We start from the raw sequence: 23426 nt of genomic DNA on the forward strand, positions 1-23426 counted from the left end.
AGTCTGGGTGGTTAACTGTTTCACTGCATTTCTTTGGGGGCAAAATCTCCATATTGTAAAGCTGGAGTTACATGTGCTTCCTTGAGAGTAGCAAAACCACCAAAGCATCTTGATTAGACTGGGGCAGAATTCTGCTTGACCTTTGGATGCATGGCCCCCAAGCATTCCCTGTTTAATTTTCAAGCACATGTATTTGTTTTGTAATACCAGACTGAAGTGAAAGTACTGATTCCAATGAAGGCTCGCCTTACAAGTAAGTGTGTGCTGCTTTGTGTAACAGGTTATATGCCTATGTCTTTTTTCTCTTATCCCTGTGACCCTTTTCCTTCCCAGGTCCTGGGTGGAATCGAACCAAGTTTGTACAAAGGAGACATCTGGTATACCCCGATTAAGGAGGAGTGGTATTATCAGATAGAAATTCTGAAATTGGAAATCGGAGGCCAGAGCCTTAATCTGGACTGCAGAGAGGTATCTATACTGTGAGCTTGTTGCACCTATCAGTCTGTGTGTGCCTGAGTCACCTAAATATTACAGCTGGGACCTGAGTACGAAATCAATGAAGGTATATTACATTGCAAGATAAATCAGAGATTCGTGACGTTAAAAGTTACAGGGACTTTTTGTATGGCAAGTTTAAATCAATGACCCCTCTCAAAAAAAAAAAAAGAAAAAAGAGTTTTCTTACCACCACTTGGCTTCAGGGGAAAATTAGCATAAAATGGTGAGTGAGAAGAATCTAGAGCTACACCTTTCGCCATTCATCTTGGACTGAACTCTGTTGAAGAGGATGCATTATACAAGTTTTTATCAGTGTGAGGGGACAGAGGGGAACTAAAAATAAGCCAAATTAAGCAAAAACTAAATCATTAGCTTTATCTATCCTTCAGAGCCACCCACCCCCCACCACAGGATGTCATTCTCGCTCGAAGAAAAGTTATGCTCTCGGGATACGTACAGTGTATGCTAAAAGGAGGCAGGTGTGCAGAGCTGTGGGACCAGAGCTCTTGAACCTGTTCACATCCTCTCCCTGCAGTGTGGCTTATTTGTGGCACGTAATGCCATTATGATCATGGTGTCTTGAGGGAGTCTCCATCTGCTACAACATTTTCAGGACGGTTTATGAAAACCACCAGCATTTCATTATACGGGGTCTGGCAGAAGTAACGCCTGCTTGAGTGTGGTTGGTAGGATAATGATGTGGGTGTAATAATTGATAGTTTTAATTTGAACACATCGCCTAAACTGTCATGTGCTGTGCTTGAGTGTGATAGTTTTATGTTACAGAATTACGTGCTTATGATTTTGTAATAAAAAGGGGCATGACGTGTGCCAGACCCGGTATTCCTACCTTATACCGCCAACCTTTTCATCCCTTCCTTTCATGTGCACCCTCTCAGTCCGCCCCAAAGGCCCATGTACACAGACGCCCTGAGAAACCCATGAAAACTCGATAAATGATGGTCCATCCCGCTGTGATAGTACTAAGTCCACAGATCTAAGTTGTCAAGAGGCACTTATTTGCCATTAAGGAATCCAGTGGTAGAATCCAAGGGCCTACAATAAAAGACAAACTGTGTACGTGTGTGTCTGTGTGTCTGAGCAATTCTCTTACTGAATGGGGCTCTGGTTCTCTTTTTCCATTGGTGCCATTATGGAGAGCTGACTTTGTGTGATCTGTGTAAATGCCATTGAATGTGTCACTGCAACCTCTGAAGACAGGTGGGCCTTCCCTCGTCGCCCATGGAACTCCTCTCTCTGACAAGGGAGCTTGGGTGCCTCTGCACGAAGGGCAAGCTCTGCACAAGGCAGGCTGCTGATTTTGGTCACGTCACTTCCCTGGCCTTGGTTTCTTTATCTGTGAAATAATGAACATTGAGCTAAAAGATCCTTGGTTTCCAAGCTCTGGGAAGATAAGATTAACGGTAGCCACCAGGAGGTCCCATGGCTGCCTGAGTCAGAGTATCACAGATGCACAGTGGTGGGGGGCTGGAACCGTGGGGGATCTGGAGCGCTGTGCCACTCATGTGCCCTCCCCCACCCTCCTTCTAGTATAACGCGGACAAGGCCATCGTGGATAGTGGCACCACGCTGCTGCGCCTGCCCCAGAAGGTGTTCGATGCAGTGGTCGAAGCCGTGGCCCGCACGTCTCTGGTGAGTTCTCAGGACGCTGGGGGATCTCGGGAAACCCCAGGTCGTGACCACATGTGGGACAGAGTCACCATGTAATCCTGTGGCCTCCATCTGAGGATTTGGAAGGGCTGTTTGTTTGTTTTGTTAACTTGTACTTATTAAGTTCACAGTCTTATTCTTTGATGGTAACCAGCAAATCATTCTTCGGTTTTAACCTGGGAGGACTTGGATCAAATAATAGTGTAGTTGGTGCAGTACATTTTTTTCATCTAAGAAAATAAACACTTGGTAATATACCATCTTAAAGTAAATAGTAAGCCAGGAATATGCTTGTAGCCTTAAAAGCTAAAGAAATAAACCAAAAATCCTACTCCTTTTAGGTCTTCATTCAAGCTGTGAGGGGATTTTAATTCTGTGAAAAAACGAGATTCACAGAAAACGAGGACCAATCAGCCCTTATAATGATTACAGGATGGTCATGCTCAGTAATCCAGTGAAATCCTGGTCAAGGACAGTATGCCTTCTGGGGACCTGGCTGACGGTATTCCCAGTGCAACCCCAGCTTTCCAGTCCAGGGCGTCCGAGGGGACCAAATGGCATTGATTGGAGAGAACACAGCTTTGGGGGTCAGAGGGAACTGCATGTACCCTAATGTCCATCACGTATTAGCAGAGGGTCTGGGGAGGGGCCTTGTGCCCTCTGACAGCCTCCACGTTCTCAGCAGGGTTGTTCAGAGATTTGGGGTCAAGAGCCTGGCCCAGCACGTGCTCGGTAAAGAGAAGGTTCTATCTGATGTCCAAACCCTGGTGCCGCTCCGGATTGAGGGCCAGATAAACATTTCTCTCAGCTTCTTGGGTATTTTTTATAAGCATCTGTCCACACGAGGCCACCCTTGCAAAGTCACCAAAAAAGGAGTGTTTCCTGTACTGACTCAGGCTGACGATCTCGTTCTTCCGTTGGGATGGCCGAGTACAAAGAACAGTTGATAGGAGGATGAAGAGCAGTCACTTTATTACAGGTGATGACGGAAACCTGGGGAGGCAGAGAGGGCTTGTTGTCCTGAACCACAACGTCAAAATTCTACATCTGCCACGGGCAGAGCAGCAGACAAACCAGAAGAACGCAGCCGGAAAATAAACAAGAACGAACACAGAGTCCTTTTCGGAATGAAACAGTCTTCAAGGCAGCAGCCCAGAGTAGTCTAGTATCTGCTGAATCAGGGGGAAAAAATGGCTTTGAAGTTGTTAGAGCCTTAAATTTAGCAGGCCAGCTGCACATCAGACCGTGCTGGAAATACAGAGCAATCTGCTGATTTTCCTCAACAGTGACTAAACCCTCAGCAGAGCGAACACGAGCATCTTCTCATGGAATGTTCCGAGCTGCACACACTTTACCGCCGTGCCAAGGAAAGGCTCGAAGCATCCGGAGCCATGAGGACGCGGGGCTGTGGCTGACAGGCGCTGGCATTCCTGAGGACATCGTAGCATGTGTTCGGCAGCAGCTGACTTTGGAAGAAAACCACGAGGTGGAAGAAAATTCCGAAATGTGTTTGCTTTGTTGAAAAGAATCCCGTGATTTCAGTGTCTGCGTCAGGGAAGAGAAGCCTGGGTATGGGGCTGGTCCTGGGCTGCACGGCTGCGGCGCGAGCTCAGCAGGGGTGCGTGCTGTTTCTGTCTGTCTCTTTGCATCTGGACAAAAGAAGTGTCTGTTCTTTCTCTCTGCTGGGTTCATCGAAGGCGCTCTCTTGGCTCGGGTTTTCTTTCTGGCTAAGGACGGGGCTGGCTTCAGAGAGGAAAAACAAGACAAATTTTGCGCTCTGGCTCCTGACGTGGAATGTCGAGGTGGGATTTAGCAATGAGTAGTTGGTAGGTCTGTGTTCTGAAATGAGCTCGGCGGGGGTTTTGTGTTCGGGGAGACCTGGCTCCATTTCTGCCCAACAGTGGTGCCCATGTGGCTCAGGCTGGGTTCTTCCGGCCCTAAAATGCAGGAGAAGCAGGATCACTTGTGCGTTATGGGGACTTCTGACATTACAACTCTGCGACCTGAGGTCAAAACTGTCCCCCACGTGGCTCAACCCCTGGAGGTTTTCCAGGATCCTTTGGAGGCAGAAGGTCCCCCATCCGGCCCTGGGCTGTGCCCCGGAGGGAAGCTGCTCGGCCCCTCTGAGCTTCTTTGCCTGCGGTTGGACCGGCTCTAGTGCTGACGTTGGAGCTCTGGAGGCAGGCCTGGCCACCTTTCCAGCAAAGTGACTGCCCCGCCCCTTCTCAACCCGGCTGGCGAGAGATGGGTCTCTACAATGCCCATTTCAAATCGACTTAACTGGTATAAAAGGAGAAACCATACTAATGCCAGCCTCAGAAATTTTACACATCACTCACGAACAGTCCAGAGGGACAACCTTCAGCGGACAAAGAGGCCACAGTATATTTTCTCCCTTTGTCTCCTGGGAGGCAGGGAGGGCCGGCACCTGCCTGTGTGCTTGTGTAGCACTGACACCTGACATTCATCTGCTGACAGCACCGCTGAGTCCTCAGTCCTCACCTGGCTCATCTCCACAGCGTCCTGGCTTGCCCGCCTCGGCTTCCTTCACACCCTCCTCCTGGCCTTCTTCCCATCCCTGGGCCCTGCTTCGGTGGGGGGGTCTCTTGGGCCGTCCCATTTTTCTGGGTGGGGCCTAGGCCCCCCCTCCTTCCTCTCTCCTAAGTTGTCCCATCCACAGCCACATCACCGCCCCTTGCCCTGCCTTCGTCCGTGGGTGACTCTGGAATTCAGCTGTTTCACCCTGGCCCTGCCCCTAGACTTTGGCTCGGGAGAACAAGCGGCCTGCACACCGGGATGCCTTAACCAGAGCCAGTGCGCCGCAGAGCTCCGATCTCTGATAAGTGATTTCTGATTCATGCACTATGGTGCCCTGGTTCTCTCCCAACCTGTTCGCGCTCTGGCCCCTTCCTGACCTCGGCACCATCGCCCACTGCCGTCTCTGCGTCATCAGGCGGGGCGGGGCCTCTGCCCTGCCCTCCCTCCCCCAGCATTCCTCACCAACGCCCACTCACCCTTCCACTCTGCTCAGGTCCTTCTGCCTCAGGGACACTCCCTGGACAAACACCTCCCTTCCTCCCTGTCAGTAGCCTCCTAGTTCTGCCCCCACGTGACTGGCCATCATGTGAGCAGGGCTCTGTGCTGGAAGGGACGCAGATGCTCGAAGAGGGGCCTCCGGCACAGCCCTCCCTGTGGGAGCCGGCAGCACAGGGCAGGCCCACCCAGGCACCTTCCCTGGTCCTGGTGAGATGGCGTGGCTGGAACGTGCAATTAACCCTACGCATTCAGCAACTGGTGGGCGAGCGTGGGTGCCACTGCCCTTCCAGTCCCCTGATGAGAGGCACAGGAGGACGATCTGCATTCCCAGCCTCCCCCCTACCCTACTGCCATTCATATTTCCTGCAAATCTTCCCTGAGTCTCTCCAACTGGCTGGGTGTTAGGACCACAAGGATATGCCAACAGCAGGCCTCCTCTGTCCTGAGAGGACTCAGATCCTAGTGCAGGAAACAGAAGTTAACGAATCGCAATAAATGTCCAACTGTGACTGCTGCAGGAAGGGGACACCCAAGAGGGATCCAGCATTATGTGGGGGATTCCGGGGGGGCTTCCTGGATGAGGCGTCACCTGAGCGGCAATCTATCCGGAGGAGGAGAAAGATGCGCCAGAAGCGCTCTGCACAGGGGGACACTTGCTGGGCACAGGAAAGTCCAAGCAGAGGTGATTTCAGAAAGGCCCTTGGGGGCCACGTGTAGGATCTGGTCTCTCTTTAAAAGGGCCATTGCCAACTACTGTGTTACCTTGGGCAAGTCACTGCACCTCTCTGTGCTTTGGTTTCCTCACCTGCAAAGTAGATGGCACGATGTTACCTCGCTGATGGCGGTGTCTGAGGGTTAAAGTCATCATTCCTGCAACGCGCTTAGGATGGTGCCATGCTCCACGTGCCCCAGGAATTTTAATCATTGTTACTCGGTCATCGCTGTCCCTCTTCCAGAGGGCTGATGTCTCCACCACGCTGTCCAAATGAAACGTTGTTTATCCCCACGGGCATCTGGCAGGGTGACAACGAGTGCCGGGAGCTATTTCCTGTAGATGTGCGAGACTAGTCCTTGTTTCTCTCGTGATCCTCTTTTTGTCTAGATTCCAAAATTCTCTGATGGTTTCTGGACGGGATCCCAACTGGCATGCTGGGCGAATTCCGACACACCTTGGTCTTACTTTCCTAAAATCTCCATCTACCTGAGAGCCGAGAACTCCAGCAGGTCCTTCCGCATCGCCATCCTGCCTCAGGTAGGAGCTGGACTTGTGCTTTGCTCTCTCTAACGCGTAGCATGCAAAAGTAAAGCGCTTCATGCATAATGGGTGTGTTTCGATGTTACCTTCGCGTTAGCACCGAGGAGATGTACGACGGTGCTGCAGACCGAACAGCCACGAGAACCAGCAGCCTTAATCAGTGAGCGTTACCTCCTGCTCAGGACCCTGGGCAGGTCTGCAGGTTGCACAGGCTGGCTCCCCTGTGGTTGGCTGCGGCTAGGCTGGCCTTGGTCTAGGATGGTCTGCCTCTCGCATTCCTGGCGGCTAAGTCAACGGGGCCGTTGTCTCACCATCCAGCAGCTGACTCACGCAGTGGTGACAGGTCCTGGGAGAGAAGAAACTCAGGGCTCCTGAATGTAGGCCCAGAAGGAGCCGCCCTCCCTGCATGGTGCTGCCCACACAGGGCCAGGCCGGCCCAGATCCCCAGGAGGGGGAGCAGAAGCCACCTCCCTGACGGGAGGAGCTGCAAACTCACATCACAAGGGTGCGGCGACAGGAGAGGTCAAGAATTGAGGACATTTTTGCAACATCCACCACAACACCAACATATGGGTCTTTCCTACTTACGTATAAATAGAGAACAAAACTGGATTCTCCGAGAGGAAGGCATTATTATTTTTCGGTATTCCTAAATCATTGCTTCCTGCTTCATCCCGAGCATCTAATCATATAGACCAAGCTCTGCCCCTTCCTCATGTTCTCACCTCGTCCTCGTCCCCTCCTTCCAGCAGCTGTCATCACTCACGTCACTCACGTCCCCCTCCACCCCCTCGGGAACCTCCAGGGTGCCCTCCAGGCAGCCCATGTCCCCACTCTGTTTTTGTGTTCATCTCCCTAAACTACAGCTTTCCATCCCACTATTTAAGTGCTGATAGTCTCCTTCCCTGGTGTGGCTTTCGATGACCTACCTCCACGCTGGACCCTTCCACACCCTTGATCCTCCCTCCGTGCACCGGTCACTGTGCCTGCCCCCACCTCCTGACCCCTGGACTCCACCCTCCAGGCCGGAAATGCCCTCTGGTCCCCATTCCATCTGTGTATCTAACTCCCTCCCAACCTCTAAGACCCAACTCAAACAACCCATCTTTGGCCGAACCTCTGCTGAGCAGAATAACCCATTTGTGAGCTTGCCCTTCAAACTCATAATGTATGTTTTCTAGATGGCTCTTCTGGCCTGGGGTCATCTCTTTAGGATGTATTTTATGCTCTTGTCTTTTTCCTTTGACTTCCGTTTTCTGAAAAAAACACACACGCACTTATATTTCTTTCTCAATTCAATTAAATCTTTTAAGATGAGAACCCTGCGTTTTAAAGGCCGCCCCTAACACAGCCCTAAGGGCAGGGCCCAGCCACTGTGGGTTAAATGGATGAGTCACTGTGTCTTTGTTGTAATCTGGTGAATTGGGAATAAAAGAGCGGGGGTAGGGGATGGGAAGGGAGGACGAATTTCAGAAGAAACAAGTAAATGATAATACTGCCGTCCTCCCTTTCCAACTCTGTATGGGGGGAAGGGTGCGTTCCCTTTGGGGAAAAGACTGAAATACAGCCCAGCGCGTGTCGCCTGCTCTGAGGATGGAGGCCGGCCGTAGGCGCTCTGCGCTGCCTGTGACTCACACTACAGCTCTAAGCGGGTCCCTTAGCTCTTTCTGTGTCTGCCTCTTTAACTATAAAGGAGAAATGATAGTACAATATTTGCCAATGATATTTTCTGAAGGCGGCCATATCCTTGGGTGAGCAGCACTGCAAAGAGTGATGTTAGAGGGGTGTGCTTTCAGCATCTTTACAGTAATGTACTCTTTATGATGACACTTTGGTCCGCCAGCCATCCAAATGCGGTCATCATTTCATCCATGTGGCTTGGAAGTGCAGTGGAAACCTAGCTGGGGGACAGAGGTGGATGTGTGCTGAGAGACAAGTGGCATGTGGGTGGCTGGCAGAGTCAGGGACTCCTAAGGTGCAGGAGAAAAAAGCAGGCATTAAGGGGAAAAAGCTCTTACGCCAGGGCAGGTGATAGCCATCAAAACCGAAGGTTCACTGGGGACAGTCACCGCTTTTAGGACCCAGCACTAAGTGGGTGTGGAAGACAGGGAGGCAGCTTTAGGAGGATCGCATCCATTTGCCTATCTCTGCGTGAGAACTCAGCCTCTTTCTCACGTATGAGACAGTGGACTTTTTTTTTTTTTTTGGTTGACTTTGACATGTTCACATTTTTGGTTTTTAAATATCAACTTTCCTCACTGGTTTTCGTTTGTTATTATTTTTTTAATTCAACATCGCCCCGTGTGCTTTCCGTCGCCCAGGTAGGAAGGACACGGATGCACAGTCCTGAGCAGCCACCCGATGAGAACCTCACAGGCACCCTCTGCTGGTGACTCCCCCCTCAAGGACAGCACTGAGGTCATCTCTTCAACCCCAGGCTCTGCAAACCTGAGCCCTTTCCTAACATTTAGGGCAATCACAGGGCTCCTTGTCACCAAAGTATTAGACCAGGGCCCCTGCCCGGGACCTTTCAGGCACCAGCAGTGGGGGCTGGGCATGTGGCCGCTAGGGCAGACGAGACTTGTATCAAAAGCAACAACCTTGGGCTTGGTCTGTCACCGACACCATTTTCCAAAAATGCATGAGCTGAATCCTCTTTGGCTTGTTAAAAAAACCAATCCCCAGCTTGCAGACAAATTCTGATTTTTTTTTTTTCCACATAACTCTATACATGTAAATAGTTTCAGTCTAAATAGCACTGGTTGGTCTGTTTGTGCTCATTTTAGTTTCAGGAAGACAGTTTATTCTGGGATCCAGAAACACTGAAGCTTTCCTAGCATGTTACAAATTTATAGTCTGGAGTTCTTATTCGAAGTCAGCCAGGGGACACAGAAAGGACAGAGTAAAAGATACAAATTTCTGTCTGCATCAGTAGCCTCAGCTTGTACTTGGTAATTGGTTGGGTTTCATTGTGGAGTTAGTTCATTCAGGTAGAGGGGTGTGTGTTTCTGTTTCTGTGGCAGCTAAATGCCCCCCTGACCTTTCATTTCAGTTGCTCCTCCTGAGAAGCTGTACATTTCATTTAATACCGATCAAAACTTAGCTCACGCATTCATTTTACATGAATTTCTTGAGGCCTTCCTATATGCCTGGCATAAGTGAGGTGCCCAGGCGCCGAGCATATAGTGAGGGATAGAAAGAAGGATTCTTTGCCTGGAAGAAGGTGTACGGACAGACAGACCGATCCGTGCAGAGTTCTGTCTGCTGAAACGGTTCGCTGGACACAGCAGCTGCTTGCTGTCTGGCAGCCGGTGATGCCAGGAACGGCCACCCCTGTGTCCCTGCTCCCTCTCTGCCTTGAGGCGCTTCTCCCCGCAGTCTTCCCTGCACATGAAGTACACCGGCGGTCACCGTCCTCGGGCGTCAGTTTTATCCCATGCGTTTTCTCCAGCACAGCTTCTGGTTTCCTTTCACGTTCCAATTTTTCAGTGCTGTTCTAGGGCTTCCCAATCTAACGACCTGCACTCCGACCAATTAGCCCCCCACCCCACACCCCACCACCCCTACTCCCCACCCCCGCTCGCGTCCAGTCATGAAACGGCAGCCCCCGCCCCCAGCCCCACTCATTTCAAAATCCCTACCTCTCACATTCCCACCAGCCACAGGACCCAGGGCCGCCCCTCTGTGAGTCTCAACTTGTTCCTCCAAGTTTTTCTTAGTGCTTTTGCCCTTTAGGGCAAAGTCCTTGTCACTTACTTAGTGCTATATTGCTTTTTTTTTTTCAAATATTTGTCATTATGTCCTCCTAAGCCACTCTCTTCTCTTAATTGCCTACCTGTTAGTACTTGGCCATTAAAAAACAGAGGGCTTGTTGTTACTGATATGATATTGATTTGCTCACTGAGGGTTTTCAGTTTTGACTCAAGTCCCCAGAGACTCCTCAAGGGCCACCTCTGGTATTTATTTAACCCTGTCCAGCCCTGCAGGGCATGGTCCTCACACTGGCCAGAACTTCTCGGCTGGGGGTGCTGTGTCCTCTCTTGACTGTGATGGCTTCTGCCTCTCATGCTGAGCAAGTCACCTCACTTGTGTCATGCTGCCTCTCGGACAGAGGGTGACACTGTCACTTTGGAAAGGTGGCATCCTGGGCCTGGTTAGGAACCTTTGTAGCAGACCGTGCAAGAAGGGGACGGTGATGGCCTGGACGGGGGTGGTGGCCATGGAGAAGGGGGAAGTGATCGCGTCAGGTTCCGTTTCAAAGGACGGCTGAAGAGACACTGACTCAGTGCCCCGAGGCCTGAGGTGTGGGTGTGCCGTGCACTTACAGGGGACCTTGACAGAAGAGCAGATGGGGCAACAGCCTGTTTTTTTTAAATGTTACACTTGAGATGCCCGCTGAGTGATGGGTGGGCAGGTGGACAGTGTGGCCATGACTACAAGGATCTGGGCTGGACGTAAAGATTCGGGTGCCTCAGCCCAGAGCACAGGAGATGTCCTGAAGGCTGTGGGCAGTGCAGGTCCCCCGGGAGGGACGATGGAGAGGGAGCCAGAGCTCTGGGGTTCTTGGATGCTGACAGGTGAGGAAGGCGATGCAAATCCAGTCCAGGTACCTGCGAGGGTGCAGCCAGTGAGTTAGGAGGAAGAAGAGAGGACCCTGCCTTAGAGACCAAGCAAAGAGTTGGATGAGGAGAGAGTTAGAAGGCCAGCATTAGCGGCAGAAGGGACCTGTTGGAGCACTTCTGATTTGGTCTTTACTTACCTGCCTCCCCCATAGATGGCACACTTTGGTGGCACAGAAGCCATGTCTTACTCATCCTGTGTTGCTGGTATCAAGGATAGTGTCTTGGCCATATGAAGTGCTCAATAAATAACTGGTGGGCAGATGGACGGATGGATGACTAGATGGATGGATGGACGGATGGATGATGGGTGGATGGAATCTTCTTACCATTGTACCCGTGTGCAGTTACAGGTCGCATACACGTTTCTGTCACTTTCAGTTATGTTTGTCACCATGCTTATGATCTCAACTCCTCAGTGGCAGGGCCTGTAATTTCTTCCTTCTCTGCAGCACCCCGTAGCACCTGGGAGGGTCCTGAACACACCGTGACCATGACAATAGTGTGACGTTGCCTGATGTGCTCTTTTTCTCTCTTGTTCCTCTTCCCTGTTACACAAACAGCTTTACATTCAGCCCATGATGGGGGCCGGCCTGAACTACGAATGCTACCGATTCGGCATTTCGCCTTCCACCAACGCGCTGGTGATCGGTGCGACCGTGATGGAAGGCTTCTACGTGGTCTTCGACCGAGCTCGGAAGAGGGTGGGCTTTGCGGCAAGCCCCTGTGCAGGTAAGCGGCGCTCCCATCAGACAGGGCGACGGAGCTAGAGTGCTTACGTCAACTCGCTCACTTGGAAGCACTTCTTGGTCAGTCAGTTGCCATTGAATTGATTCGCTGCTGCCCGTTCCCCGTGATCGAAGGCTTAGCGATACAATGCGCTGTGTGTTGCTGAGAGGAAAGAGTGAGGTTACCTGGGTATGACTGCAGCGCAGGACTCGGCGCGTGGCAAGCGCTCAGTAAACGCTGGCATCCCGGTGCCCTCTCAGGTTAAACTTGCTGTGGCACCTCGTCCCAGGAATAAAAGTACTCCAAGGGGCCTGGGGGAAGGGCACAGTGTTTGACAGTGGATGCAAAAGGGTGAAGGAGAAAATTCATAGATAGGCTGTGAATAATATCCCCTCAAAGAAATCCTATGAAATAAGAAGTAAATGCCCATCTTCACTAGTTCTCGAAATGAGACCAAGGAGCCCATTTTCCAATAGAATTCCTTAGACGACATGGCACAAGGGCGGCAGAGCAGCGTTATTCTGCGAAGCCTGACTTGAGGCTCGTCCAGGTCTTTGGAGACACCGGAGGAGCGCAGTGAAATGGGTTGGGTGGGTAAGCGCCTGACACTTGCAAATGCCTTCAGAGGGGACAGGCGGCTCGGGAGGGAGTGTCCCCACTGCCCATGGTTTGGTGGGAGGATCGGGTATTTCTGACCAACAGCCGAGCTACCAAGGAAAAGGCAAGTCATAGATGGAATGCGGGAGACCAGGGGAGAAAGTACAGGCACAGACAGCTGTTGGAGAGCCACCACGCCTCCAGAGGGCGTCAGAGGGCTGGAAGTGTGTGGTGCATCGGTCAAGGTCAGGAACTGAAGGAAACCCTAAGCTGTGCTCCTAACATGCCAAGGGCTGGAATAGCGAAGCAAATGGGAGGTAGAAAAAAGAGCCAATGAGAAGGAGGCACAACAGAAGAAAATTGGGGGTTATAGTGAAATACAAGATCACCATGTAGTGAAAGAAGGGAAGGAGGAATTTGATGAAAGCCTTCAACCTGAGATATACTGTATTTTGCCATGTATAATGTGCACTTTTTGCCCAGATTTTTGAGGGACAAGTAAGGATGCGCATTACCCATGGGTAGTACGCGAAATGCCTTGTAGCTGTTCCTGTGTTTTGTAATTACTTGTTACGTAAAATTTCTTGTACCATAATATGTTCAAAAATAAATGCCAAAATTCCTTTATAGTACAGAAAAACAAGTATCTAAATGTAAATAAGTAAATAATGGAATTAAAACATAAGATTTTTTTCCCCCAGAAACTTGGGGCCAAGAACGTGGGTGCGCATTATGCACAGCAAAACCCGGTAGGCGCAGGACAGGCAGGACTGCTCACCGACCAGCCAGACCCTCACTCTGATCTGAAATCAGCCTGAGTTCGGGGGGAGGATGGTGTGCAGGCAAAATGCCGAGCACGGCCCATTTATTCAGTGTGGGGGGGGGGAGATTTTCTGCTCTTACTCCTTACCACCCCCATCGTGGTCTTAAACTGGGAATTCTGGGAAATACAGTAGGTGAGCGAGTCTTCATCTTCCTGGGTGAGCACACTCGTTCCTGCAGAGTTAGTTGATTTGGAGAGCAGAAGAGAAATATGAAAAGGGAAAATTACATCTGGAATCTTAGGCCCGTTTCCTGTCCTATGTAAATAAAATCACCCAATCCACGTACATATTTGCGATGTGGTGATGTCCCTTCTTAGATGTCAGTGCGGCGTTCTTTGTATTTGTGACCAGACTCGGGGGCCTTGGGACTTGTCATTTTTTAATCTTGGTCATGAGTGAGTGGGAACCTTTCACAGGGGCATTAACTCTTTCAGTCTGTTTGCTTTTCGCAAAGGGGGGTCATGTGTTAGCCGGGGCTGTGCAACCAGAAACGCCGCATCGCCCAACGGTGGCCGTTTTACTTCTTTTAACCCAGGGAATCTGAGAACCAAAGCAATTTCCCCCACAGTTCCTGTTCTCTCGTTAAATACTATCAAAGTCGAGGCTACTATGGCAACAGCGGTCACATCGTCCACTTCAGTTAATGCTGCTGAGATGTCATCCCCGTCTGCTCCTGAGGGAAGTGCTGTCGGAAACAGTTACAATATTAAGTGTTTCTAGGCAGAGACGTTCTCCTGAATTTCACCATGAATCCTTGGATAGGTGCTCTCAGTCAAGTTTGTTGTGGCTATTTTTTTGAAAATGTAGTTAAGGTTTGGGTGCTCAGCCATTCGATTTTAGCAGTGGGGCGAACACACTGCTGTCTCCCCTTCAGTGCCAGCAGCTTAGTCATTAAAGCCATCGCTTGGGGGCTGCAGTTAGGAGCCAGATATTGGTCTGCGGCTCCACAATCAGCAGAAGAGATAGCCTGCCCTTTTTTTCCATTTCAAAGCATTTATTTTTCATTTATAACATGTTCTAAATAACAAAGAAAATGCTTAAAGTCACACAGAACTGTATGCTATGTACACACATACAGAACACGCAGGTTTAACAAATGCAAACATGCTGTCATATTTTCTTCAAATGTTTGTCATAGAAATAAAAAAATAAGTATAGTTAAAGCCCCACCTCACCGCACTCCCTAGAGCTACCCTTTCTCCTGAAGTTGGTGTATGTTCTTCTCATATTTACTGTACGTTTATAATTTCACTGCATCATTACAAGTACCCTGGGTTATTTTCTATTGCTGTGGACCAACTTGTCCCCTGTTTAGCACTTTATGAGCCTGTGTCAGGAATTGAAGGGGGCTTAGCAGGGTGGTTCTGGCCCAGGGTCTCCCCTGAGACTGCAGCGCCTGCAGGCTGGAGGGTCCCCTTCCAGGCTCAGTCATGTGATTGCTGCCAGCACCCCTCCTTCCTTGCCACATGGGCCTTGCTACTGGCCCATCTGAGTGTCCCCTAAATGGGTCCGTGGTCACCCCAGAATAAGTGATCCAAAAGAGAGAGGGTGCAACAGAGCATCTAAGACAGAAGCCAGTCATTTGTAAACTAATCTTGAAGTGACATGGTGTCCCTTCTGCCCTATTCATTTGGTAGGTGGGTAAGGAGAATACACAAGAGTAAATGCCAGGAAGTGGGCCATTGAGGGTTATTCTAGGAGCTGACGATCCTATACCTATAAATAAGTATTTATGACAAAACATGGGTTGGTCATTTGGACTTCTCGGTATTTATTAATTTATAGGAACGCTGTTGTATGGTACATATCCTTTGTCAACTTGCTTTTGTTGTTCAACATTACTTTTTCTAGATTGCCCACATTGCTACCAGAGCTAGGTCGTTCGTTTTGACTGCTGTATAGCATTCCGTTGTGTGAGTATACCCAGGAGACTCACCCAATCCTGCCTTGACTCACATTTTGGTTGCTCCTAACATCTGCAGCTCTAAACAGTCCTGTGGTGAACAGCTTTGTGCACAGGAATGAGGTCTTCTGGGAATGGAATTTCTAGATGATTCGGTGCTCCAATCAGAGTCACTGGTTCCTGTCAAATTTGTCTTCAAAGTAGATGGACCGCCAGAATCATGTCGGAATTTCCATTCCATCAAAGGATTATCATAGTTGTTTTGGTGTTTGAACGACCTATCTGTATGAAATAGTATTATTTTAATTGATTTCTTCTGAGATGACTTAACTTTTGTTATGTTTATAGGGTGTTTGCGCTTCTCTGAAAGTGGATTTTTCTATTAACTCCTTTTGCATGTTTTTCTACTTACCCTTTTTATTGATACATGTGAGTTCTTAAACATTGGAGATTAATTTTTCTGGGTTATGTGCATGGTGTGAATCTCTTTTTAATCTCTCTGACCTTTTTTTACTTGTTTTTGGTGTCTTTTATTTACATTTTTTTCTTAAATTCAGTGAAATAAAATTTACTAATCTTTCTTATGGCTTTTTCTCTGCTCTTATTTAAGAAATTCTTCCTTAATCTAAGAAAATGGTTATTTTTTTAAGTATACTATATACTTTCTATTTTTTTCTAAAATGTGACGTAGGAACTTAATTCTTATAAGGCTATTCAATTTCCTCAACATCACTTACTGAATATGTAGTTTCCCCTCTGATTCTTCTAGATATTTTATTATGAAAAATCTTAATATATATTGGCCATTCTCTCTTCATCTGTGTTCAATCTCTTTAACCTATTTAGTGAATTTTTAATTACATTAACTACATTTTTTATTCCTAGAAATACTATCTTGTACTTTTTCAAACATACTAGCTCACTTTTTTGTAGCGTTCTGTAATTTGTTGTAGCTTGTATTTTCTTTATATCCATTATCGTTTTTAATTTAATTTGAAAAGTTGCCTGGGTAATTTTCAAGTGCTACAATGAGCTACACAGCGACCCACTCAGAGACAATCATATGAGTACATAAAATGCTCCTTCATTATTATTTTTTCAGCCTTATCATCTTGTGTTCTGTGGAGGGTTCCTAATTTATTTCGCCCGTCATTACTGGTAGACGTCTGGGTCGTTTGCCGTCCTTCAGTGGATACCATTTATATATGTCTGCTCACACGTATGGACGTATACCTCTAGTGAGATTGTTAGAAGTAGAATTGCTGGGTTAAAGGGCATGAGCATTTGTCATCTTGATGAGTATTGTCACATGGGCTCCGTAGAGGTCACACGGGCTTACATCTGGCTGAACAAGCCCTCTGAAATACCGGTTTCCCCGGGCAACCTCGCCAGCTTGGTGTTACCACACTGCAGGGAATTTTCCCATCTGATAGTTGGAGAATGTTATCGCAGGGTCAGTTTAATTTGTTTTACTTTATATGGGTGAGGTTGAGTTTATTTTCATATTTCTAAGGGCATTTGTCCTTCCTTTTCTGTGAACTAACCACTCGTATCTTTTTCCCATTTTTTTTTCCTGTTGGGTTTTCAATTTTTTGTTTTTTTCTGTAGGAGTTCTTTATGTGATTAAGAAATTAACCATTGGTCTGGAGAAAAAAACTATAATTCCTGTCTCAATGTAAATTATTTTGGAACATAATGAACTTTAATATTAAACGTTTACTTTTATGTATTTAAACATATCAATCTTTTGCTTTAAGGCTCTTAGGTTTAATGTCACATGTTAAATGGCCTTACTAAAATATTTTGTGATTTATTCAGGAACTTTTATGTTTGATTTATTTTGGCACAAAATGTTTGTATTAAACTGTTTCACCCCAAGATGACACCCCATTGTTCCTACAGCATTTATTGAACAATTCATCTTTTCTTTACTATTTTGAAATCCCACTATGATTTCATATCAAATTCCAGAAAATATCTCAGATATATATTTATTTCTGGATTTTCTATTCTGTTCCATTGAGGTGTCTTACAATATTAGTTTCCTTTTATTATTTGTCTTGTCCAAAACTTCCCTGCTATTCTTTCTTAATTTTTTTCCTTTGTGAACTTCTGAACCAGCTTGTTTAGTTAAAAAAACTCTTATTGGTAATTTAGTGACTTTTTAATCCTTTTAAACACAGCTATTGTGTGATCTCAAGCAGACTGTTCTTTACAATCTCCTTGATTGGTTTAATAACCATCTCCTGGATGGTTAATCTCCTCGTCTTTACGTCTGCTGACTTGTTCTCTCATGGTGGGTTTTTTCTCAGTTGGTTTGAAACTTTTTTTGTTGAGTTTATTTCATGGGAGCCCCCCCAGCCCCCACGCCCATGCCCGCTGGGAGAAGTCAGTGCACCTTGGGTTGTAAAAATGTTGCTAATAAGCAATTTTGCATTTGCTTCTGCTGGGTTCCTCAGATCATAAGAACTTCACAATTTCTACACCAAGCTGTGCAAATTTAGCTTCCAGCCACGGGATCTTGTGGTTGTGTCTTAGAGGCTCCATTTCTCGTGGGAGAGTCTTTCTTGTCCTCCTCACCCACCCTCCTCAGACCTTGGACAGTCAACCTCCCATGTTGGTAGAGTTTTCTGACTCCTCCTGCCCACGGACCAGCATTCCATTGGCCTCCTGGTTCTAGGGTCTCCTTGATGCTTCAGTCAAGTCTTCCATCCCTTCTGCTCCCCCTGCCCCAACCCCTCACCACACACACACCTGGGTTTCCAAAACCCCAACCCTGGGGCCCATTTCTGGACTCAGCTACATATTTAAAAATTGGAAATTATATTTTATCCACATTTCTCTGTGTTAGAGCTGGATGCATTTCCACCTTTGTGCCAACCAGCACGTGATGGAGCCAAAATCTTTGGGAGCTGCCCTTCCCTCCCAATGTCTTTTATGTTGGTTGGCATAATAATTTGTGTTTGACAGACATCATTTAGTGTACAGGATGTGGCTTCCCTCCAAGGGTTGGGGCAGGGCCGGGAGGAGACCAGTGAGTGAGAGCTCTTTGACAAGTCTCCCGGGAGCTTTTGAAAATGCACGTGGTGTACATCCTCACCTCCTTTTCCAGCCGGGTTCTGTTGGGATGGTGGTGGGTATTTTGGGAGAAGATCCCCAGATGCTTCTGTTGGGCTGCCTCCTTTCAACTCTCCCTCCCATCCCCACTCCTTCAGAGAGTGGCTGTTCTAGTCTCAGATCAGAGCCAGATGAACAAGGTGGCTGTCACCGTGTGTCATGGAGCTGGCCATCCGGGATCTTCAGTGCCCAGTCTCATATCCCGGGAACAGATATTGAAAACTGGAGCGCTTACCACGGCCCGCGTGTTTCTGGGACCAAGTGCCCTGTGGCTAGGAAAATAATCAGGTGTTAAAACTGACAACCCTCTTAATGTAGTCAAAGCTTCTGAAATACCACCCATCTTTTTATAGCTGGAGGCGCTCAGCCCCGCCCAAGCTGTGTAGGTTTCAGCTTAGACAACTGGAGACACATCGTGGACTTGGCAGTCGTTTCGCTGTGAATTTTCTGTGCTGCAGGTTGAAAGCAGATCATCTGGTCCGTGTTCATGTGTAAAAATAGGAATGTTAGCTGTTCAGAGCAGAGTTGCAGAGACGTGCTTCTGCCTTCTACTTAGAATAAAATCAAAAGATGCCAAAGCCGTGGGGCCCCAAAGGCAGAGAGGCCCAGCAGCCCTGCAGCATCATTTGTCAGGAGAGAACTCTGAGCGCCCACAGAGAGGGGCTGTCACGTGCTTGCGCAGCAGAATGGCCCTGGGTCCGGGCGCCTGTTCCGGACCTCCAGAACACTCCTCAGAAATCACCTCAGTACCAGATTGCTGGTCTAGGGAAACAGCTCACTTTGTTTTGCAGGCTATGGCAGAAAGATCCGACAGGTGTAATTGTTATAGTTGGGAAATTGGCGTTGCTTCCTCAGGCACTCAACATCCATGGGTCCTGATCTTCTGGGCCACAGGACAGAGGAAACACGTCATTCAAATCTTAATCCAGGACATTGGTGAAAGAATTAAAAATAGCAGTGTGTTAACAGGTGATTCTTAGGAAGCAATGATCTTACCCCTAGCACTGTGCTAAGTGCTTAACTTCTTATTCACTTGGTTAACCACACAAGACGATGACTTGTAGGTGCTCTTATTAATACTACGTGCGGATGAGGAAACTAAGGGGCAAAGAAGTTACGTTACTTGGCCAGGATGACACAGCTCCTAAGTGGGAGCTCGGATCCATACCCCAGGAGCCTGACCCCAGGGTCCATGCTCATAACAACTGCTTATACTCTAGTCTCTCCTAAACGAATTCAATAAAAAATTAAAATCTATCCTCTGACCATAGAATTAGTAGTATACAAAATAAATGTTCCGTGATGGCATTCCAAGAAAACATCCTACAGGTGTATTTTTTTTAAAGATTTGTTTTATTTTATTTTTTTAGAGAGAGGGGAAGGGAGGGAGAAAGAGAGGGAGAGAAATGTTGATTGGCCACCCCTCACACGCACCTCCACCAGGAACTAAAATGGCAACGCAGGTATGTGCCCCGACCAGGAATCGAACCAGCGACCTTTTGCTCTTCAGGATGATGCCCAACCCACCGAAACACACTGGGCCCTACAAAGAAGTATTTTTGAATCAATTTTCCTTTAATGTTGAATAGCTAGTTAGCCAATGTGAGGACGCGGGTATTTCCAGATTACGCAGTATGTCTGACAACATATAAATTGGTGCTGGTTTACAAAAACCTTTTTTAAAAATATATATATGACTTTTCTGATTATACAAGTAACACATGCACATTGAGGAAAATTTGATTTTGTTGGGGTTTTAACATTTTTTTGCCTCTATCTGTAGCATATATAAGAGTGTGTAACTCAGACGTGCCACTTGAAGAGCAGTGTTAAAATCAATCCCTAGGTACACAGGATCGCTGGGGTTGGTTTCGTTTTTCTTTTTTAAACCAAAGGTGATCATATCACCTGTGTTGTTCTTTGACATACTTTTTTGGCTATCTCGTTCTTTCGATTTTTTTTTAACAGCTTTATTTAGATATAAGTAGTATCAAAGGGACAGTTTCTGTTATGGGTCACAACTTGATACGTTTTGCATATCTATACGCCCTTGAGACCATTATCACATGAGACCTTAAGTACTTCTGTCAGCCCAGAAGTTTCCTTGCTTTCTTTCATTCTGCCTGCCCTCACTGACCCCCCACCTCCCTCAGGGAACCGTCAGCCTGCCTTCTGTGGAAACTACAGGTTGCTTTTCACTTTTTAGAATTCCATATAAGTAGAGTCACGGTATGCATTGCTTTTGTCTGACTTTCATTCGGCACAGTTATTGAAATGTACTCATTTTGTTTCATGCAGTAATAGTTCATCCATTTTAACTGCTGAGCAGTGTTTAATTGTATGGATATACAACCTTTGGTTTACCCTCATTCGCCTGTTGAACTTTTGGGTTGTGTCCAAGTTTTGTGGCTATTCCAAATAAAGCAGCAATGAACATCAGTGTAGAAGTCCTTGGGCATATCTTTTCATTTTCCCGGGGTAAGTCCACGGAATGGAATGGCTAGGTATATGACAGAGATACGTTTCACTTCCGAAGAAACTGCCAGACCGTTTCTCAGAGCGGCATCCCCACCAGGAGCGTCTGAGCTCCAGCCCCCCTATAGCCTCACGAGCATCTGACATGGTCGGTGTTTTTATTTTACTAGATATTTGGTGACGTCTCACTGTGGTTTACTCTGCATTTCCTTAATGACTAATAATCTTGATCATCTTTTCACGTGTGTATTGCCATTCACACATGTTCTTTGGTGAAGCATTTTTTTCAGATTTTCTTTCCCATTTTATATTGAATTTTCTATTGTCTCATTATTGAGTTTTCAGGGTTCTTTATGTTCAGAATGCAAATCCTTCATGAGAAATGTAACTTGCAAGTATTTTTCTCCCAATCTTTTCTTGTCTCTTAATATTATCTTCCAAAGAGCTCTTAATTTTGATAACATAAAATGTATCATTTTTTTCTTTTATAGTTGGTACTTTTTGTAATTGTAACTAAGAAATTTTTTGCCTAACTCAGGGACATTTTCTCCTGTGTTTTCTCATAGACTCTTTATAGTTTTAGAAATGTGTTACTTAGTTTCTGGATAATTATGGATTTTTCCAAATATCTTTCTGTTATTGACTTCAAATCTACTACCACTGTGGTCAGAGAACATAGTGTAAAAACAAGCCTTTTTAAATTTATTGAAACCTGTCTTATGGACTATAATACAGTCCATCTTCGTAAATATTTAATGTGCTCTTGAAAACAATGTATATTCAGCTGTGTGGGTGGAATATCCTATAGAATGAGTTGTCATTCAGGTCAAGCTAGCCAGTCGTGCTGTTCAGTTAGGCTAGATCCTTACCTTTTTCTGTCTACTTGCACTCTCTATTGTTAAGAAAGAGATGTTGAAACCTTTGGCTATCTTATTGGGTTTGTTGGTTTCTCCTTGCAATTTCACCTTTCTTGTTCTTTGTATTTTGTAACTCTTACTAGGTACATGAACATTTAGTACTGTATGGCCTGTTATGAGTTGAACATTTTATTGTCATGGATTACCATCTGAACCTGCTCTGTCTAGTGTTAATATAGCCACTGTGGGTTTCTTTTGATTAGCATGAGCACAATACATCTTTTTCTATCCTTTGTCTTTTAATATATTTGAGTGTTTACATTTAAAGTGGACTTCTTGTAGGCAGCATGTAGTCATAAAATTAAACATTTCTTTTTATCTAATTTGACAATCTCTACACTCTCGTTGGGGTGCTCAGACCACAGATTGGCAGACAGCAGCGCGCCAGCCAACTCTGGCAAGCAGCCTGTTTCTGAACTAAGAATGGTTTTTACATTTTTAAAGGTTTATGTAAAAACAATCGAGAAGACTATATGCTAGAAATCCCATGTGGCCCAAAAAAGCGTAACATATTTTCTGTCTGGCCCTTTAGAGAAAAAGTTTGCCAACCCTGGGTTCAACTGTATTTAATGCAATGATTGATAAGGTTGTGTCTACCATGTTACTGTTTATTTTCTCTTTGTCTTATCTGTTCCTTTCCCCCCCGATTTCTCCTTTTTTCTGCCGCCTTTTGGATTGAGTACTTCTATTTCTTTTCTTCTCCTTGGCCAGTTTATTAGCTTTTGCTCTTTGCTGTGTTACTGTAGCAGCCACCTTAGGGTTTAGAGTACACACCTTCGATTTATCACTGCTGCTCCCTGCAGTAAAAGAAGCTGCAAGAGTGTGCTTCACTTTCTCCCCTCTGCTCTCTGGGCTCTTGCCGTTATACACTTCACCTACGCGTATGTCGTGAGCCACCGAGGATGTCGTTACTGGTCTTGCTTAAGTCAACTATCTTCTTAAGTATGTACAGTTAAGAGTTATTCCTGGCGTTTGTCATTCCTTTGTGTAGCTCTGGGTTTCTATCTGATACCATTGGTCTTCTGCTTGCAGGGCTTCCTTTAGTGTATTTTATAGTGCAGGTCGGTTGTGATGTTTTTTTCTTTTGTTTAGCTTTAATGAGGTATAATTGAAAAATAAAGGTTATCTATATTTCCGGTGTTTTGAGATACACATGCATGGTAAAATGATCACCACAATCAAACTAAGGAACAAACTCATCCCCTCACATAGTTACCATTTTCTTTGTTTCTTTTCTTTTTTTTTTTTTGTTTTGGTGGTGGTAAGAATATTTAAGATCTACCCTCTTAGCACATTTTAATTATGCGATACAGTACTGTTAACTCTAATCACCAGGCTGTACGTCAGATCTCTGAACTTACTCGTCTTGCATACCTGAAACTGTATACCCTTCTGCTGATGTCTATTTCCCTCTCCCCATAGCCCCGGCATCGACCAGTCTACTCCTGCCTGCTTGCTCTGACTACTTTTAGATTCCACATGTAAGTGAGGTCATCCAGTGTTTGCCTTTCTGAGCCTGGCTTCTTACCCTCAGCGTAATGTCCCCCAGGGCTGTCCATGTTGTCACAAGGGCAGCATCTCCTTCTTTCTTAAGGCTGGATGATACTCAGTGTAAGTATGTATGTATGTGCATCCTCTTGTGATGAACTCTTGCAGCGTGCGTATGTCTCGAAATGTCTTTATTTTATCTTTATTTTTGAAAGATACTTTTGCTTGATGTAGAATTTTGGTTGACAGGGTCTCCCCCCACCCCATGTCTTGTAGCTTGTATTATTTCTGACATGA

The 23426-nt window shown here is 46.6% G+C and overlaps 1 protein-coding gene across 1 annotated transcript in view; it reads left to right on the top strand.

Moving 5' to 3' along the window:
• The window catches only part of BACE2 (beta-secretase 2), a 67141-nt gene that overhangs the window by 38038 nt on the left and 5677 nt on the right, over positions 1–23426 (top strand). Inside the window, exons 5-8 of the mRNA XM_054578518.1 lie at positions 334–468; positions 2050–2151; positions 6308–6457; positions 11643–11811. Of these exons, the coding sequence (XP_054434493.1) occupies positions 334–468; positions 2050–2151; positions 6308–6457; positions 11643–11811 (556 nt within the window). The remainder of the gene's footprint in view (positions 1–333; positions 469–2049; positions 2152–6307; positions 6458–11642; positions 11812–23426) is intronic.

Source organism: Pteronotus mesoamericanus, unplaced genomic scaffold, assembly GCF_021234165.1.
Source record: "Pteronotus mesoamericanus isolate MK-2021 breed Mesoamerican mustached bat unplaced genomic scaffold, CSHL_Meso_final contig_116, whole genome shotgun sequence".
In the NCBI taxonomy this organism is placed as follows: Eukaryota; Metazoa; Chordata; class Mammalia; order Chiroptera; family Mormoopidae; genus Pteronotus; species Pteronotus mesoamericanus.